This window comes from Chlorocebus sabaeus, chromosome 15, assembly GCF_047675955.1.
Source record: "Chlorocebus sabaeus isolate Y175 chromosome 15, mChlSab1.0.hap1, whole genome shotgun sequence".
NCBI lineage: Eukaryota > Metazoa > Chordata > Mammalia > Primates > Cercopithecidae > Chlorocebus > Chlorocebus sabaeus.
Window position 1 is genome coordinate 29,663,466 of NC_132918.1, and position 18,411 is coordinate 29,681,876.

The 18,411-nt window shown below is 34.6% G+C and overlaps 1 protein-coding gene across 3 annotated transcripts in view; it reads right to left on the bottom strand.

Annotated features, from left to right (window-relative positions):
- Positions 1-1,727: 1,727 nt before the first annotated feature.
- Positions 1,728-18,411, bottom strand: part of NMD3 (NMD3 ribosome export adaptor) — a 172,142-nt gene continuing 155,458 nt past the window's right edge. For all 3 annotated transcript variants that reach the window (XM_008008525.3, XM_008008524.3, XM_008008526.3), the window contains exons 8-16: positions 15,832-15,910; positions 15,212-15,308; positions 12,918-13,035; positions 11,122-11,267; positions 7,397-7,509; positions 6,525-6,597; positions 4,242-4,348; positions 3,493-3,563; positions 1,728-3,037 (exon numbers count right to left, since the gene is read on the bottom strand). In XM_008008525.3, the coding sequence (XP_008006716.1) occupies positions 2,907-3,037; positions 3,493-3,563; positions 4,242-4,348; positions 6,525-6,597; positions 7,397-7,509; positions 11,122-11,267; positions 12,918-13,035; positions 15,212-15,308; positions 15,832-15,910 (935 nt within the window). In that variant the 3' untranslated portion in view covers positions 1,728-2,906. The remainder of the gene's footprint in view (positions 3,038-3,492; positions 3,564-4,241; positions 4,349-6,524; positions 6,598-7,396; positions 7,510-11,121; positions 11,268-12,917; positions 13,036-15,211; positions 15,309-15,831; positions 15,911-18,411) is intronic.

An 18,411-nucleotide genomic window follows, 5' to 3' on the forward strand; every position in this document is an offset into this window, starting at 1 on the left:
CAAAACAACTGGCTTGGCCTCTTCAAAAATGTCAATTACATAAAACATTACACTCAGAACTGGTCCAGATTAAAGAAGACTGAAGAGAGATGAGAACCTAATACAACACGGAATCTTAGATTTACTATTTTTATGAAGGACTTTATTGAGATTACTGACAACATCTCAATATGGCCTATCAGTTAGATAACAGTTTTGTGTCAATGTTAATTTTCTGATAGTGATCACCACACTGATTCGAGAATTCCGTTTTTTGGACGGGGGAAATATTTAGAGGATAAAGCAGCATCATGTCTGCATTTTACTCTTAAATGGTTGAGGAAAAAATAATTAGTGAGAAGGGGAAAGCAAGCAAATGAGGTAGATTGTTTACATTTGGCAAATCTGGATAAACGGTATCCGGGAATGCTTGCAACCTTTTTGTAAGTCTGAAATTATGGATAAAAATATTTTTAAAAATAAACATTCTTTAGGCTGGAAATAACATACCCAGTTATGTAAGGACTGACTCAATGTGAGCTCATTTACTAAAATTAAAGAATCTAGGGGAAACTCTGGTACTAAGTACTGACCAGGGAGGCATTTCCTGGCACACGGCCCAGAGCTTCTGGGTTCTACTAAGGCAAAGAATTAGCTTGATGCTGTTAAACATCTCAGTTACACAAGCAACTCTAACCCTGATCTTTTCTTGCTCATCAGTGACTTTTTTTATTGGGGGAGTTGGGGCACAGAGTCTCACTCTGTCGCACAGGCTAGAGTGCAGTGGCGAGATCTCGACTCACTGCAACCTCCGCCTCCTGGGTTCAAGCTATTCTCCGCCTCCTGCCTCAGCGTCCCGAGTAGCTGGGACTACATGTGTGCACCACCACCCCCGGCTAATTTTTGCATTTTTAGTAGAGATAGGGTTTCACTATATTTGAAAGGCTGGTCTTGAACTCCTGGCCTCAAGTGATCCGCCCTCCTCAGCCTCCCAAAGTGCTGGGATCACAGGCATGAGCCATCGCACCTGGCCCCTCAGCGACTTTTGACTCTAAATCAGCAGCTTCAAGTGCAGATTTGGCTACAAAAAAATAATGACCATACTGACTTGTAAATTAGTTGTATTTATAAATTGGTTATAAATCACGTTCTTGTGCATTTGATTAACACCAGCCTTCCCAAGCCATAACAACTGTGGAACATGATTAAGAATACTGGGTGACCCACAAGCCTCTTGAGTATGGGAACCTTACTACACTATAGCAGATTTATCAAGGTTATTTAACTTTGTGCAAGCTCTTGGATGAGTTTTTCTCTTAGCTACATTCGTTTGGCTGTCATAGTCTTTCAACCGAAAAATTTCAATACTTAGTAGAGCATCAAAATGAGTAAGACTAAATAAGACTGAATAAGGTTAGTGGGAAACTATATTTTTCAGTGGGAAGATTATAAAAGTACTCAAATAACATTAACAATTCTACTCTGGAAAATTGCATGCTTTCTCATGTAAATATGACAACGATGCAACCATTTCAAACACATGAAAAAGAGCAAGGATGGCTTTATTTTCATGCTTTAAAATATCTTGACATGGAAGATGTAAACACAGACCACCAATGAGAACTTGCTTTGGTCAATCTTATCTTTCAAGAACTAGGACAAGCCTTTCCTACTAGGCCACCACCAAAGACAGCATATGGCTTTTAGATCCACAATTTTAACAAAATATGCAGACAGAAAAGAAGACATTATAGAAAATTTAGGCCTTTATTCATAATTTCAAAATTGGAAAGTCCAATATTAAAAAAAAGAAAAATGTTTCACACAGTGGCACTTGCTCAATCTCTTTATTTAATGGCACACACAGAATGAATGAATTAGCTCTTAGTTGTGGCATACTTAGTAAGTCTGATCTTGCTTATAGAAATAGGATCTTAATAATTCATTCTCAGAATACTTTAAAACCTAAGCCAGTTTGTCTTTCAAGGATGTGGAAAGCATTCCTCATTCAAATCTGATTAATAATGGTTTTATAAAGTATGTACCTCATTTTTATTAGTCATTATCTTCATGCTGGATTCTAATATTCTTTTTGATGGTGATGTGTTCAATGACAGAAATTTATAGAGAGAAAATTCCTTCTCAATTTATAAACAAAAATTTTAAAAGCAGCATTTTTGATGTGGTAGGAATATATTTATATGAGAAAAGCAGCTACTGCCCTAAACTGGCAAAAATAACAAAAGAACAAATTGTTATTTAACCTTTAAATAATGAGTCTCTATTTGCTATAAATCTACAGACATTTTAAATATATTTCCTCCTACTGCAATAAAAATTAAGGTAACTCTCTAACAGCTTTTGAAGAGTTAACTTCATAAGGAAATAAAAAAGATTGACTTGCCTCCTGAATGTCCAGTGATAAACTGAACCCTAATTTTCCTATCTTAAGAACATAAAAATGATGTAAAGTGGATCAAAGTATGTACCAAGTTAATATTAAAAATGCTTCTTCATATGGTCTTTTACTAAAGTAATCAATGTAAAAATAATGTAAAAATGTGTTTTTGCTTGAATATTTAGTGAATGTTCAAGGAATCACAATTTTTGAGCTTTTACATCCAGAGTACTATACTATGTGAAAATACTACAGTGCCTCATATAAAAAAGCACAGTGATAAAATTCCACATGTAAAATAGCCTAAATATCAATAATAATTACATTCTCCATAATCTTTTATTATCTAAAACTTCAAAGCCATCCATCTTTTTCAGTGGTTTGAGTGAGCACTCAAAACAATCATGTTTATTCAGGTTTAAAACTAAATTTCTCCTCTTGAAATCTGGAGGCATAGAGAGTAGACACTTAAGGTAATTTTGTCCAACTTCTTAAGCCCATGTATGTGGAAACAGTCTACAACATCTCATTATGTCATCATTGATGCACCTTCTTCACCAGTGGCATCTTGGGAAATATGAAGGTCTTCGAGCATCTCAGCCAGACTAATTCGAGGTGCTCCTTCATCATCTGTGTCACTTTCCACAGGGATGGTTGAATCTAAAAAAAAATACAAAGAGAATAAAATAAATACAAAGTATTTATATGTATACAAAGTATTAAATAAGTATATTTGAAAATATACAAATATCTACCTTTACCATTATTATGTAACTATATTGTATCAGAAGCTCTTGTCTCTTACAGCAGTCATTCAAATTATATTCACTGAACAAATGAACTGAATAACTGTATGAATATACTTCCACCACTATAGGAGTGAGCAACTTAAGGGATCAGGCTAGAATGCAAATAATATTAACTGTAATATACAAAACAGTATTTGTAAAGTTTTATTTATTGTTTTGCAAGTTTTTTTTCTGTAGAAGTCTGACTAGAGTAGTTGAAAAAACAAAGACATTTATGAGAATCAAAGCTTAAGATACCAAAATATTCACACTAGGAACTATACTTATATACAGAACAAATGACTTAAACACTCCTAGAACACCAACCTCTGTAAATGTTGACATTTTTTCTGATTGCCTCATCTTCTTCAAGATCTTCAAGAAAATCTTGGTATTGCCTTTAAATAAACATTTAAATATTTCATCAGCAAAAATATACAGTTATATTTTCTTCATTTTAAGGACTATGTAGACATACTGCTGTTTCCCACTCACATTTCATGACACAATTTTATATAAACTCATTTTTTTTAGACATCGGCATCTTCACCAGTAAAGCCACTTTCTGAATCATTCAATAAACTGTTTTAGAACATTGTCTTCATTTCTGCTTAAATTATTTGAGAAATAACACACTTGGCATCAATGAGCTGTTTCCTTTTTATCTCAAGCTAGAAGTACTCATCTGCTATTTGTGATATTCATAATGTAATTATTTATTATAAAGTCATGGGCCACATACTCTATGATGTTCACAAAACAAAATCACCTAATGATGCATTTCTCAGAAGGTATGCCCACTGTTAAGCAAAGTATGACTATATTTTAACTTTTCAAATTAATTGTTTACATTAACACTACAATTATTAGGTCATAAACCAGGAGATAATTACTAAATCTATGTTAAATGTCTTTACATGATCTTATACTGATTCCATTAATACCTTGATAAGAATCCAAGATTATAAAAGAGTGCAAGGATCAATTATGTGATGCCTATTTCTTTACAACATAAAAAGTATTTATCATAAAGATTTCCTTTGAGACAACATCAGAGATTTAAAGACAAGCGAGACCTTTCATCATCTGTATCCATGTTTTCTCTCTCTCTTGCAAGCTCTTTCAATTTCCAGTTTCTACGACGCTGACGTTTGGTCCGGTCATAGCTCTTCTTGATTAATACCTGCAAGATAAATACTTGTAAAGTTATAAAGAATGGGAACTATACAGTGAGGCCACAAAATTCAGTAAAGCTAAAAAATGACCAAACTAATGACAGTGGTTACACCTCAGGAGAAAGGGGAAGGGATGTTGAGGCAGTGTCAATAGGACTTTTAAAATTTTTCTCCATGTATTTTAACTTTTTATGAGAATGGATTCAAGCATTATTTGTATAATTGTTAACATTTACTAAAGTTTTTCAGTGATTGAATACTATTTTTCTTAATAACAAAAACTGCAGTTTTCTTTTAACTCAAACTTCAGTTTTCAGCTACCATTCATATAAATCATTCTGAATATCACAAGTAGATACTTTTTCTTTCTCTTATTCTCACCAATAAGCATTTATAGAACTATATATAACTTTCACAACGTATCTTAGAATGCTTACAGAATGAAAATAATTTTACAAAACACAAAATCTTGTAAGATTGCCATGATCTCCTCTTATGACCTTGTTAGAAATACCTATTTAGACTTACACTCCAACCATGCTATTATTCCTAATTTATGAACTAATAAATTAGGAATAAATAAATTAGACCACCTGCACAACTGGGCAGGTGGTCCGAGTCCTTGATTTGTCATGGCTCTTTTTTTTTTTTTGCTCACTGCTAAAGAAATCAATGTTTATTCTAAAAGATTAAGCAAGTATAGAAGACAGGGTCTTTCACACTAATTTCATTCACTGTTTCTCATGATCCTTAACCTCATCATGTTAGAACAGATTTTTCAGAATTAATAGTCTTTTTCGAAGACTTGATACTGTGAAGATAATTTTTCACTGACATTTTATTCAGCTTTGAATAACAGCCTTAACTCTAAATGCCTTCTTAACTGAACAATATATGTGAAACGAAGTGAGCCTAATAAAAATGAACCTGAATAAATGCTAAATGTCACCATTTTTAGCTGCAAATTTATTTATTTATGTATCTTTTGGAGATGGAGTCTCGCTCTGTCGCCCAGGCTGGAGTGCAGTGCCGTGATCTTGGCTCACTGCAACCTCTACCTCCCAAGTTCAAGCAATTCTTCTGCCTCAGCCTCCTAAGTAGCTGCGACTACAGGTGCATGCTACCATGCCCAGCTAACTTTTTATATTTTAAAAGATGGGGTTTTACTGTGTTGTCCAGGCTGGTCTCAAACTCCTGAGCTCAAGCAATCTGCCCACCTCAGCCTCCCAGAGTGCTAGGATTACAGGCGTGAGCCACCGCACCCGGCTAAATTTATTTTTGCTCTACAGATAATATCAGGTATTTTGAGAGAGAATGCAAATGTGATTAGAAGAGGAACAAAAAATCACAATAAATCTTGGATTTACCCCACCAAGAAAAATTATTTAAAATGAAACCAGGTATGATAGGTGACACCTGTAATTCCACCTACTTGAGAGGCTGAGGTCAGAGGATCACTTGAAGCCAGGAGTTCCAGACCAGCCTGAGCAACATAACAAGATCCCGTCTCTACAAAACATTTTTTAAACATTAGCTGGGAGTGGTGGCATGTGCCTGTAGTCTCAGCTACTCAGGAGGCTGAGGTGGGAGGATTACTTGAGCTCAGAAGTTTGAGCTGCAGTGAGTGACGATCATGACTGCATGCAAGACTGGGCAATAAAGCAAGACTCCCGTTTCTTTCTTTCTTTTTTTTTTTTTTTTTTTTTTTTTTGAGACAGAGTTCTGTTCTTGTTGCCCAGGCTGGAGTGCAATGGCACAATCTCAGCTTACTGCAACCTCCGCCTCTGCCTCCCGGGTTCAGGTGATTCTCCTGCCTCAGCCTCCCAAGTAGCTGGGATTACCAGCATGCACCACCATGCCCAGCTAATTTTTTTGTATTTTTAATAGAGGCAGGGTTTCTCCATGTTGGTCAGGCTGGTCTCGAACTCCCGACCTCAGGTGATCCACCTGCCTAGGCCTCCCAAAGTGCTGGGATTACAGCCTTGAGCCACCACACCCAGCCTCCCGTTTCTTTAAGGAAAAAAAAAAAGACTTTTGCTGTTATACCTTATCTGCAGTTTCAGAAATCTCTAAATTGATTTGTTATTTTCAAAAGTATGAATGAACTCCTACCTACCTCGTACCCCTAAGAGTTACATTCATCCACTTTAACACAGGAAAAAAGGGAAAAATCTAAAGCCTTACCACATCTGGAACTCTATCTGAGTTCATTTTGTTGACATGCTCATCATTTAAGTTACAATTGGCCAAATCAAACCTGAAATGTAAACAATGAAAAACTTAGTGACCATTTACCCTTTGTGTGTAACTTTTTATTTTATGGATATCACCTAAAACTTCCTAAAAATCAAACATTTAATACGCTTCCCACTAAAAGTTCTGTCATTTATTACACAATGAACATGCTTCTGTAGATGCTGGTAAAGATAATAAGGAACTCCGAGTTTCATTTATAATCAATTATTGTCCACCTTGCCATACATCTGTAAAAGCAAAACAGCCTTACATATCAGTCCAACTTTAGAACTCAATTAGATGCTTCTTTCTAGTTTATTTTACACAAAACAGAAAAAAACTTCATTCTCTAGTAAAAGAAACTGAAATCCTAAAAGCAAAAGTAGTATTTGAGGTTTAATCAGACACTCACTGATAAGTTCTGATTCAGAAAGAACTGATGTATGCCTTTACAAGCCTTTGTATAAATAGTTGCCATATCTTAAAAGTGAGTTACCTGATCAGTAGCAAATGCACAATAAAAAACGACCCAATCTGCAAAAGCAGCTCTAAATATGGATATAACCACATAACTTCAAGGTTCAATTAACAAAATATTAGAACAAATTACTCTTTAAGATTATAACCAAAATGGAGTAACTATGGGCTTCTGTCCAACCCGCAGTTTAATTTAGTTATCAACAATAAAATGAGTTATAAGGTTCCTAAGAACTCTTCGATCTTTTTAGAGTAAGCAATGTTAGTATTTTAGGTAGTTTTGCTGGTTCCCAAAGGAAATTTGCAATCCCACTTGGCAGTTTAAAATATGAAATAATACAAACCCTAACACCAGGTCTCCAGGATTTAGAAGATGTCCCAAATGAGTACGACAAAAATACTGTTTATCTGTATTCATTTCAGATGTCTTCTGTACCCAGACTTCCCCGAGGATATGCTTAAGAGGAAAGAAAATGTACTCTTCAATAATCTAAATATAACTCTAAAAGCATCTCAGAGAAAAGTTAAATATAATATTGATTTTTGGTTTTCTAATTTTTAAAGAGAAATTTTTTTTACTTTTCTGAAACGTGAAACACTGCCAAAATTAACAAATTACTGAATCATGAGTGCAGAAAGACTCACAAGCAATTCATAAAAATAAATCATTGACTTTTTCTAAGATTTTATTCAAGACTTTCATAAAACATTAACAATTTCCCTAAAAATATATATACGCAGAATTTTGAAAAGAAATGTTTTCACAGGAAGATGGGCCAATACAGGCAGAGTAAACAAAATAAGTGAAAAGGTAGGGGGAATCTTAAAGCAAGAAAGTATTCCAAGCAAACTCTTTCTTGACACAATGGTTCAGACAAGACAGCCGAGAAATCCTAGTAGTAAACCACCAGAGAAGCCAAATCTTTATCGAATTAGTTTTTAAAGTATCTACTAGGTGTAGAGTACAATCATTCTCATATATATATATATACACACATATTGCAGAAACAACATCCCAATTTTTAAACTAGAAAACTATTAATTACCTTTCCAACATGCCAACACCTTTAACAACAAACACAGACCAACTAAAGTGAGATCAAGAGCAAAATACTAGCAGTTATAAATAAAATTAAGGAATCTCAAAATAAAGTTATGAAAAGAATCAGTATTTCTTATTGCAGTTGGTCAAAGAAAAAGAAATGAAAAAAAAAAGAGAAGAAATAGAGTGGAAGGAGAAACTGAAATAAAAGACAAGTTTCAAACTTAATAACTGCAAAAGTCAATTAACAGGGAAACTAAATTTCATTTAACAGGATTTACTTTCTAAATATTAGACTTCCTCTACTTGTAAGAAATTTATTAACCTCTTCTAGCTGTCTTTTAAAAACCAAGAAAATATAACATCTGGTTTTCTGTCTGCCTGAGGGGAAGTGGTACTTTACATTTATTATAAATGAAAAGTTTGCCCTTAAGTATATTACCTTAATTTTTAAACAAAATGTAGAAAGTCATCTGTCTTCCATTTCCATTGATTTTTCCCAAATTATCACAAGTTATTTTTGTCTCAAGAAGCATTATTAGCGCATGCGCGCACACACACACACGCTTATCCTGGGAGTCTCTAGATACTATTTCACACTAAAAGAAGCCAGACTTTCATCTTTGAAGAAACATTTGATTTCAGATATGGGTTAGAAACCATACATGTGATTTTGGAACACCCGAATGCTGTGTTGTGCCAGAAATCAAGGATGCTTTCAAAGACTAGGAAAGTTATGTCAAAACAACAGGAACCATTCTGAAGGGGCTCCCATTGAAAAAATTTGGGGCAATATGAGGATTTTTAAAAAAAGAAAGTCCAGGCACTCATGTTCATGCCTATAAGGTAGGCAGGAGGATTGTTTGAGACCAGCCTGAAAAAACAATGAGACTGACTCTACAAAAAATTAAAAAATAGAAATTAGACAGGTATGACAGCATGCTGAGGTGTGAGGTGGTAGGATCACTGGAGCACACAAGCTCAAGGTCCCAATGACCTATGATCATACCATTGAACTCCAGCTCTGAGAGAAAGAGTGAGACCTTGTGTCTTTAAAAAAAAAAAAAAAAAAAAAAAGGAAAAGAAAAGATGAAGGGAGAGGAGGGGAGAAGAAAACAAAAGAAAATACAGTAAATATATAGTACTTATACTTCATGAGATCATAATGATAGTCACAGAGACACCACCTGTATGTGTAAGCTAATTTTCACCACTGGAAATGACTCCTAGATCAACTCTTTACTCTAAAAATATTTACTAAAAGAATTAAAAATTTACGCATAGGCCAGAGGAGGTGGCTCACGCCTGTAATCCCAACACTTTGGGAGGCCAAGAAAGGAGGATTGCTTGAGCTCAGGAGTTTGAGACCAGCCTGAGTAACATGGAGACCCCATCTCTACAAAGAAATAAAAAAATTAGCTGGGCATGGTGGCACATACTTGTGGTCTCAGCTACTTACGAGGCTGAGGCAGGAGGATCACTTGAGCCCAGGAGTTTGAAGCTACATCGAGTTATGAAGCCACACTGCACTCCAGCCCAAACAACATGGCAAGATCATAATTAATTAAAAGAATGCATGCAGATGAGCATTTCAGGAATGCTACATAGCCCCTAGTTAATAATGAAAAGCTCTTAAGAATGACAGCTAATAAATGTAGAATACAAATAGAAAATGCACGATTCTGTAACCCTAAATAAAATAATTAATTTATGGGCAAGAATTATCAACAGATGCTAAAGCCAGAAGAAAAAAAAAAAAGAGATAACAGGAACTCAATACTTGCATATTATTATAGTATTAAGCCACAGATTGCTTGCTGGTCAAAAGGAAAAAAAATCCTAACATTACAATGGAGGAATCTATCGCTATGTTAACAAGTGAAACAGTCAGACATTACTTGTTTCTTTTACATGCATCACCTCTGAACTGTTCTGGCAAGAAAAATTTAACCTAAACTTAACCAAACCTTTAGATCAACTTTCCAGTTTAGAGGAAACACAAGGAATTAAGAAGCAAGTTAAATGGCATCATGAGGAAACAAGATAGATTTAGAAGGTGGAGTATTCTGCAAGATAAATGCACTAGTTGTCTAAGGAAGTTGGTATCATAACCAATAAAAGAAAAAAGAAGGCGCCTATTATTAAATAAAAAGACTAAAAAGGTATAATATTCCAATTTAATATGTGATCTCCAATTGAATACCTGTTTGAACAAGGCATAAAAGACACTTTTGGGACAAATGAGGAAATCTGAATATAATAATCCCCCCTTATCCACAGTTTCCCTTTCAAAGGTTTCATCTGCCCACAGTTAATCACTAGCCAAAAATAGGTTGGTAGAGTAGAATTAGACAACTTTGAGAAAGAGACTACATTCACACAACTTTTATTACAGTATATTGTTATAATTGGTCTATTTTATTATTATCGTTGATCTCTTACTGTGCCTAATTTATAAATTAAACTTTATCATAGGTATGTTTGTATAGGAAAAAACAATATACATAGAGTTTGGTACTACTGTGGTTTCAAAAACCCACTGGGGGTCTTGGAATGTATCCCCTTGGATAAGAGCAGAATACTGTGTAGACTACATGTTTTATAGGTATGGTAACAATATTTTCATTATGTAGAAAAATATTCCTGTGTGTGAGAGATGCACACTGAAGTATTTAGTATTTGGTGATGACTTTTTAAAAGTCAAGATAACCACTACAAAAATAAAGGTCCTCCTCTATGAAAATAAAGCAAAGAAAAGCCTCTTTTTTATATAATGGAGTAAACATTTAAAAGATTTTCCTACACAAAAGAGAACAAATTAACATTCTAAGTCTAATAATTTCCACAAAGACCACATATTAAAAAGACAAAAAAAAAAAAAAAAAAAAAAAAGAACTTTTGTCCTAATGTGGTGCTAAGTTTGGATTCCATACTGTGGAATCACCAACAAATTTTTATTTTAAAGAGGGACTGAAACAATAATAACTGAGGAAAAAAAAATTCACTGGCAGGTAGTATGTAGCTTACTTTTTTTGATATCATTCCAGCACCTGCAGCACGTTTTACATCTCGGACTATGCTGCATTCCATCACAATAAACTCCTCTAGCTGTTTGGGATGACATAAACTATTGAAAGGGTGACTCCAGAAAGTGCTCCCATCAATATCTGCAACTAAAAATAAGGATAGAACACAAAAACATAAGAAAAACTATATATTTCAGAGTCATCAAATGTATTAACTAAGAAGAAACTGGTAGATACCAACTGGGAAGTGGCAGGTCAACAGAACTAGTGTCAACTCACTCCTTAGGGTCATCAATTACTCCTATAAACCAACCACAAACTTCTCAAAGCACAAGAAAAATATATCAGATGTCAAACATATCTTAAATAGTTACTATAACCAGAACGCCACAGGGCTAAATGCCTTTTAAATAAGATCAGATCCAATCAGTGGTATAGTTGTTTCATGTGCTGGCACTTTATTTTAGAAACATATCTGTCATCTTAGCTGCTTAGTTTACGGGAAATAAAGCCTAGTTCTACCAGATAGGTAAAGAATGTCCATCCCAATATTGCAAACAGATCTTTAACTTAGGAATCCTAACTGATAAAGATAATGAATGACTTTCCAGAAAAATATCAAAATAAACTCACTTTTTGCATAAAGGAAACTTATATTACAGAAAATACATGAAAAAGATCAAGTAGAAGATACATCCAAATACTAAGATACCTACTAAATTGTGGTCTTAAAAAATAATTTACTCTATAGAGAATGTTAAAAAATGATCTACAGTAATAACAAAATCAGCTAAAATTCATATTCAAATTAAATGTTCCAATGGGCCACAAAAAGCCAAATGTTCCAAAATTTAAAATAACTGCTAGACACCAAATTTTGGCAATGGACTTAATAGTCCCAAAAATTAAATGAGGTAAGTAAATCAATTTCAGGCTGGAGAAGGTGGCTCATGCTTGTAATCCCAGCACCTTGGGAGACCAAGGCGGGGAGATTACAAGGTCAGGATTTGAGACCAGCCTGGTCAACACAGTGTCTACTAAAAATACAGTAATTAGCTGGGCGTGGTGGTAGACACCTGTAATCCCAGCTACTTGGGAAGCTGCAGCAGGAGAATCGCTTGAACCTGGGAGGCAGAGGTTGCAGTGAGACAAGATTGCGCCACTGCACACTAGCCTGGGCGATAGAGCTAGACTCCATCTCAAAAAACAAAAAAAGTCAATTTCAGTAAAAATCAATGGAATAAACCAGTAAATATGTAAAAGTTAACAGAATTGTTTCTTTAAATAAAAAATACAAGAGTAACTAATCAAAGTCTTGTATTTCCACAGTTTTGTATTAAACAATAGCACAGGCCGGGCGCGGTGGCTCAAGCCTGTAATCCCAGCACTTTGGGAGGCCGAGAAGGGCGGATCACGAGGTCAGGAGATCGAGACCATCCTGGCGAACACGGTGAAACCCCGTCTCTACTAAAAATACAAAAAATTAGCCGGGCGAGGTGGCGGGCGCCTGTAGTCCCAGCTACTCGGGAGGCTGAGGCAGGAGAATGGCGTAAACCCGGGAGGCGGAGCTTGCAGTGAGCTGAGATCCGGCCACTGCACTCCAGCCTGGGAGACAGCGAGACTCCGTCTCAAAAAAAAAAAAAAAAAAAAAACAAAAAAAAAAACAAACAATAGCACAAATTTTAACTAACGTTTCAAAACAATATTAGCAAGAATGCCTGAAAAATTAACAACACGAATTATTATTGTTCGTCATACAGAACAAAATTGTCAAGGCAAATCATTTCCAGAATTTACCTTGTAGGGTGTTTGGATCAATGAGGTGAATGGCACTGGTTACTCGAATACACACACAAATCTGGTTCATATTTCCCAGGCTTTGTGCCAGTTTTGGAGACAGACAGACAACATTATCCTAGGCATAAGAACTAACATTTAGAATGAGGCATATCCTAAATAACAGTTCAATAAACACCCAATCCAATTGTACTTGATCAATCAAAATGTTATTTTCAATTTATCAATCAACAAAGAGACTAAAGAATCAGACCTTAATTACGACAGGCATTTTGTCTTAATAAAAATGCTTTAAAAACAAATCCTGGCTGAGCACGGTGGCTCGCTCCTATAATTCCAGCAATCTGGGAAGACAAGATGGGAGAATCCCTTGAGGCCAGGAGTTCAAGTCCAACCTGGACAACTATGGACACCCTGTCTTCACATATATATATTTTAATTAGCCAGACATGGTGGTACACGCCTGTGGGCCTAGCTACTTGGGAGGCTGAGGTGGAATGACAGCCTGGGCCCAGGAGGGCGAGGCTTCAGTGAGTTGAGGTGGTGCCACTGCACTCTAGCCTAGGTGACAACAAAACTGTGTCCAAAAAAAAAAAAGACATCCAGGGCCTATTCGCCAAGCTATTATTATTTCCATTTTACTGCAGTGTAAATGCCTCATCACTCTACATGTTAATACAGTGTACATTCTAAACAGAGTACTATAAACATCAGGAGGAGAGTGATTCTATACATCCACCTGTGACTTCTTTCAATCTCCATTAAAAATAAACTTCAAAGGAACATATTTCTCTTACATGGCTACATGTGCCAATATACAATCAAAGATTTAAGCCCAAAAAAGTCACGTATTCATTTATATTGGGAGACATGAAGCAGCAACATACCTGTTTTTAAACTGAATTAAAATACAAAAAAGATCTGAGTTATATTTTAAGGTATATCTATTCACAATCATAACAGCTATTAGTCCAGTCCTTGTTTTTTAATACATGAGTTTCCAAAGATAAACAAATATACTTTTTTACATAGTGTAAGACATATGTTAATTTTTACATGTGTAAAACTCAGTTACACAAGGCCTAAATATGCCCTCACACCTAAATTCATATTGCTCAAGCTTTGTATCAGGGAAACATTCACTGTTTTAAACCAGAGGTTGGCAAAATGCCACCCTCAGGACAAATCTGACCCAACATCTGTTTTTGTAAATAAAGTTTTACCGGAACACAGCCCTGACATTCCTTTACATATTACCATTGCTACTTTTATACAACAATAGCAAAGCTGAGTAGCTGCAAAAGAGATTATACGGCCTGAAAGTTAAAAAAATTTACTATCTGGCTCTTTACAAAGAAAGTTTGCTGACCCTATTTTAAGCTATCATTTCATCCCTAGTACATACTATAAAACAGCAATAGCAGCTTTAAAGCTTTAGAGACACAGACCTGGGTGCAAATCCTAGCTTCATCATTTTGTGATCATGTAACTTTGGGCAAGTTGTCTAACCTCTTCAAACTTCAATTTCCTCATCTTCAAAATGATATGGCTTACCTCAGTTATTATGAGATGAGAATGAGGTGAAAGACACTAAAGTATCTACATTAACTTTATGCAGAATGGTCATAATAAATAATGGCAGTTATTATTAGTGGTTTAATACTGACATATAAATTCTTACATGGCAGAGACGTATAGTTATACAATCCTCAGTACACAGCCTTCTATACAATAGATGCTCAACAACTATTTATTGAATTGTAATTCATATATTTTTTGAAGCAGAGTTTTATCTTAGTACAATAAAATGAAATAATCTACATTTTAAATGTTTTATTCAGCTTATGTTTTAAAATCATAAAAATGATTTTATGATCTCATTTTCACATTACCCCAATATTCTTTAATTTCTTGCCAAAATTTTGTTTGTATATATTCCACAAAGTGGCTCACTAATAATGATTTTAATGTCATTTCTTTTATTCAATTTCACTGAGCTATCACATAGGCTCACAGGATCACAAATTTTAAACAATATGGACTTTTATCAACTGTAACCAGGTCTTTTCATTTTAATACACCAAAAAAAAGGCATGTCAATTCATAATTATAAGCATGATTTTTTTAAAAACATATATCTTTTAACAAGGCTGAATATGTTAGAAATCACTTAAGGAACTTATTCTAAATTTTTAACCAACCCTAGACGAAAACCAGGAGCTACAAATTACATATACGCTAATTAATTACTTGTACTCTTTTACAGATATGGATTAAATGAAAAAAAAAAATACCTTGCATACTGGAACAATTTCCACTGAAAAAGTGCTTTTGTAATTGTATGTGTTACTATGGATATCTTGAGAGATCAGTCTTTGTGATGCTTTGTATCTATTAAGAAAAAAGTTAGTAGTAATATAAAGACAAAGGTCATTAACTTGTATAGACTCAGGAATATCAATTTTCATTAAATCAAACCATCATTGTCCAAAGTCTAAAATGGCTTCCTGACGCCTCCTCTGGTAAAACCTAGTGTCCTCCACTTGCATTTCAAAACCTTCACCATTCTGACTAAGCCCTACCTTTTCTACCAAACCTCTAGAACACGCTGTTGGCTCAGACCAATCTACCTTCTATACAGCATTATTGAAAGTCACACTAATGCCCACTGCAAGTCTGTTCACACTAATAGTACCTTTCAATATAAACTCCAGCTATGAAAATTTCCCGATCTTTGGAGCACAAGTCCTACCTCCTCTATGAGTGTGTGGTTAACTCAATATATGCTTCCTGATTGTGTAAGTATCATCTCTACTACAATTTTAAAGAGAAGTTGTCTGAGCCTGAAGAATATATGTGATCCACATCCATTCCCGGGTCCTTAGACTTAGTCACAATCAGGTCCCGAACATACCTACAGGGAACTGTACACTGAAGAAATTCGACCATCTTCTGAGCATGTTGTTTCGAGGAATAATAAAAATCCAGACCATCTTAAAAAAAAAAAAAAAAAAGCCATATGACAATAATTATGCAAAATAGAATTCTCCTCTACTAACATGACTATATTATACATTATATCTGTTTTAAACAAAATCAAATTATTAGAAAACTCTATTGTAGTCACAACAGATTAGAGATATCACTTAAGACTTCTTTGGCAAAAAGACAGACAAAATAAATCAGCAAATGAAAATAAAACTCATAATTTTAATTCTAGAAAAAATAAAACTGAAAGCCAAGGGGGACAGAAAAACAACAAAGAAAGTTTATGAACAGCCGGGTGCCGTGGCTCATGCCTGTAATCCCAGCACTTTGGGAGGCTGAGCCAGGCGGATCATGAGGTCAGGAGATCAAAACCATCCTGGTGAAACCCCGTATCTACTAGAAATATAAAAAATTAGCCAGATGCGGTGGCACATGCCTGTAATCCCAGCTACTCGGGAGGCCGAGGCAGGAGAATTGCTTGAACCCAATTGGCGGAGGTTGCCGTGAGTCCAGATTGCACCACTGCACTCCAGCCTGGGTGACAGAGCAAGACTTCGTCTCAAAAAAAAAGAAAGTTATTTTATGTAATAAATGGATTAATCTACCAAGAAGATAACAGGAAACTATCTGAGATACAGAAAACAAAAACTATTAGAAAAAGAAAAGAAAAAAATTAACACATATTAACACATACAATCATTGTGAAGGACTAGAATAGAACTCTATCAAAACCAAAATGATAAAATTGACAAAAAATAGTAACAATTCACAGAACTTGAATAACCAACTATCAAGGTCAAGTTAACTGAGATTACAGAACACAGTTCTAAGAAAGAATACATATTTTTTCAAACATTCATAAAACATTCATTTAAAAAACACGTATTAAGATTTTAAACAGAAAAACAATTTCAATAAATCCTAAACAGTAGAAATTACTAAAGACAACATTATCTCATCACAAAGCAGTAGCACTAGGAATCATCGAGAAAGGAATAGCCAAAGGCAAACCTACCTAGCTGAGAAATATTAAACATATTCTTGCAAATAACTCAACTAAATACAATTATCAAAACAGCCAATACTAAAAGTACCCAGAATAGCCAAAACAATTTTGAAGAAAATGAACATTACACACTTAGTATCAAAACTCACTAACTTTAGTAAGTATTCAAGACAGCATGGTACTAATATAAGGATGGATATATAGATCAATGGAAGTAGACTTGAGATTCTAGAAATAAACCATTACATTTACAGTCACTAGATCTTTGACAGAAGATCCAAGGCATTCACTGACGAAAGGACAGAGTTTTCAATGGGACGAAGAATATCCACACAGAAAAATATGAGTTTAGACACTTATCTCACACCCTGCACAAAAATTAACTCAAATAAGACCTAAATATATAAGACCTAAAACTACTAAAACATTTAAAGAAACTATAGGGGAAAATCTTTGTGACCTTGATTAGACAGTTTTTAAGCATAACCCCAAAATCACAATTAAAAGAAAAAACTTGATAAACTGGACTTCATCAAAATTTAAAACTTTTGCAATTCAAAGGACACCATTAAGAATATCCAGTGTGAATTTTCTCCTACACACTAGGAGAAAATATGTGCATACCATATATGCAGTAAGAGACTTGTATCCAGAATATGCTCAACATCATTAGTCATTAGCAAAATGGAAATTAAAACCACAATGAGATACCACCTCATACCACCCTCTAGAATGGCTATAAACAAAAATATAGTAACAAGTGTTGAGGAGGATATGGAGAAATATTGCTGGCAGGAATGTAAAATGGTACAGCCACTCTGAAGCAGTTTGGCAGTTTCTTTATATTAAACATAAATTTACCATAGGACTTGGTAATTCCACACCTAAGTATGTACCCAAAAGCATGAAACAGCTGAGGTCAAATAAAATACACAATGGGCAGTGGAAAAAGGTAGCTATAAGTACCAGCTACAGACCCATTATGGTGCTCAGAAGAAAATTTATGACCTTAAATATATTTATTAGAAATTAAAAATAAACTAAGCTTTCAATTAATTAAAACAAAACACAACTAAAGAGAGTTGAAGGGATTAGTGTTAAAAACCAAAATTGAGAAAAAGATTGTTTAAAATAAAACTAAAAATAGTTTTTTGAAAAAGCATAATAGATAAAAGTTGCAAGTCTAAGGTGAGCTGAGTAGAAAAAGAGAAAAGATAAACATTAGGAACAATAAAGAGGACATAAGTACAGTTACAGATGAGATTTATTACATTTGTTCAATTTTATACCAAGAATCTAAAAAGCTAGATGAAATGTTTTTTCTTGGAAAATGGTATTAAAATTGACTCAAAGGGTAGAATACTCGAGAGGTGAATATCATAAAAGAAACTGAAAAGACATCCCCTAAGAGATATCAGATAGGATGGCTTAATGGGCAAGTTCTTAAAAAACTTCAAGAGGTTAATTAAACACTAGGTAGAAAGAAGGCAAGCTTTCTAA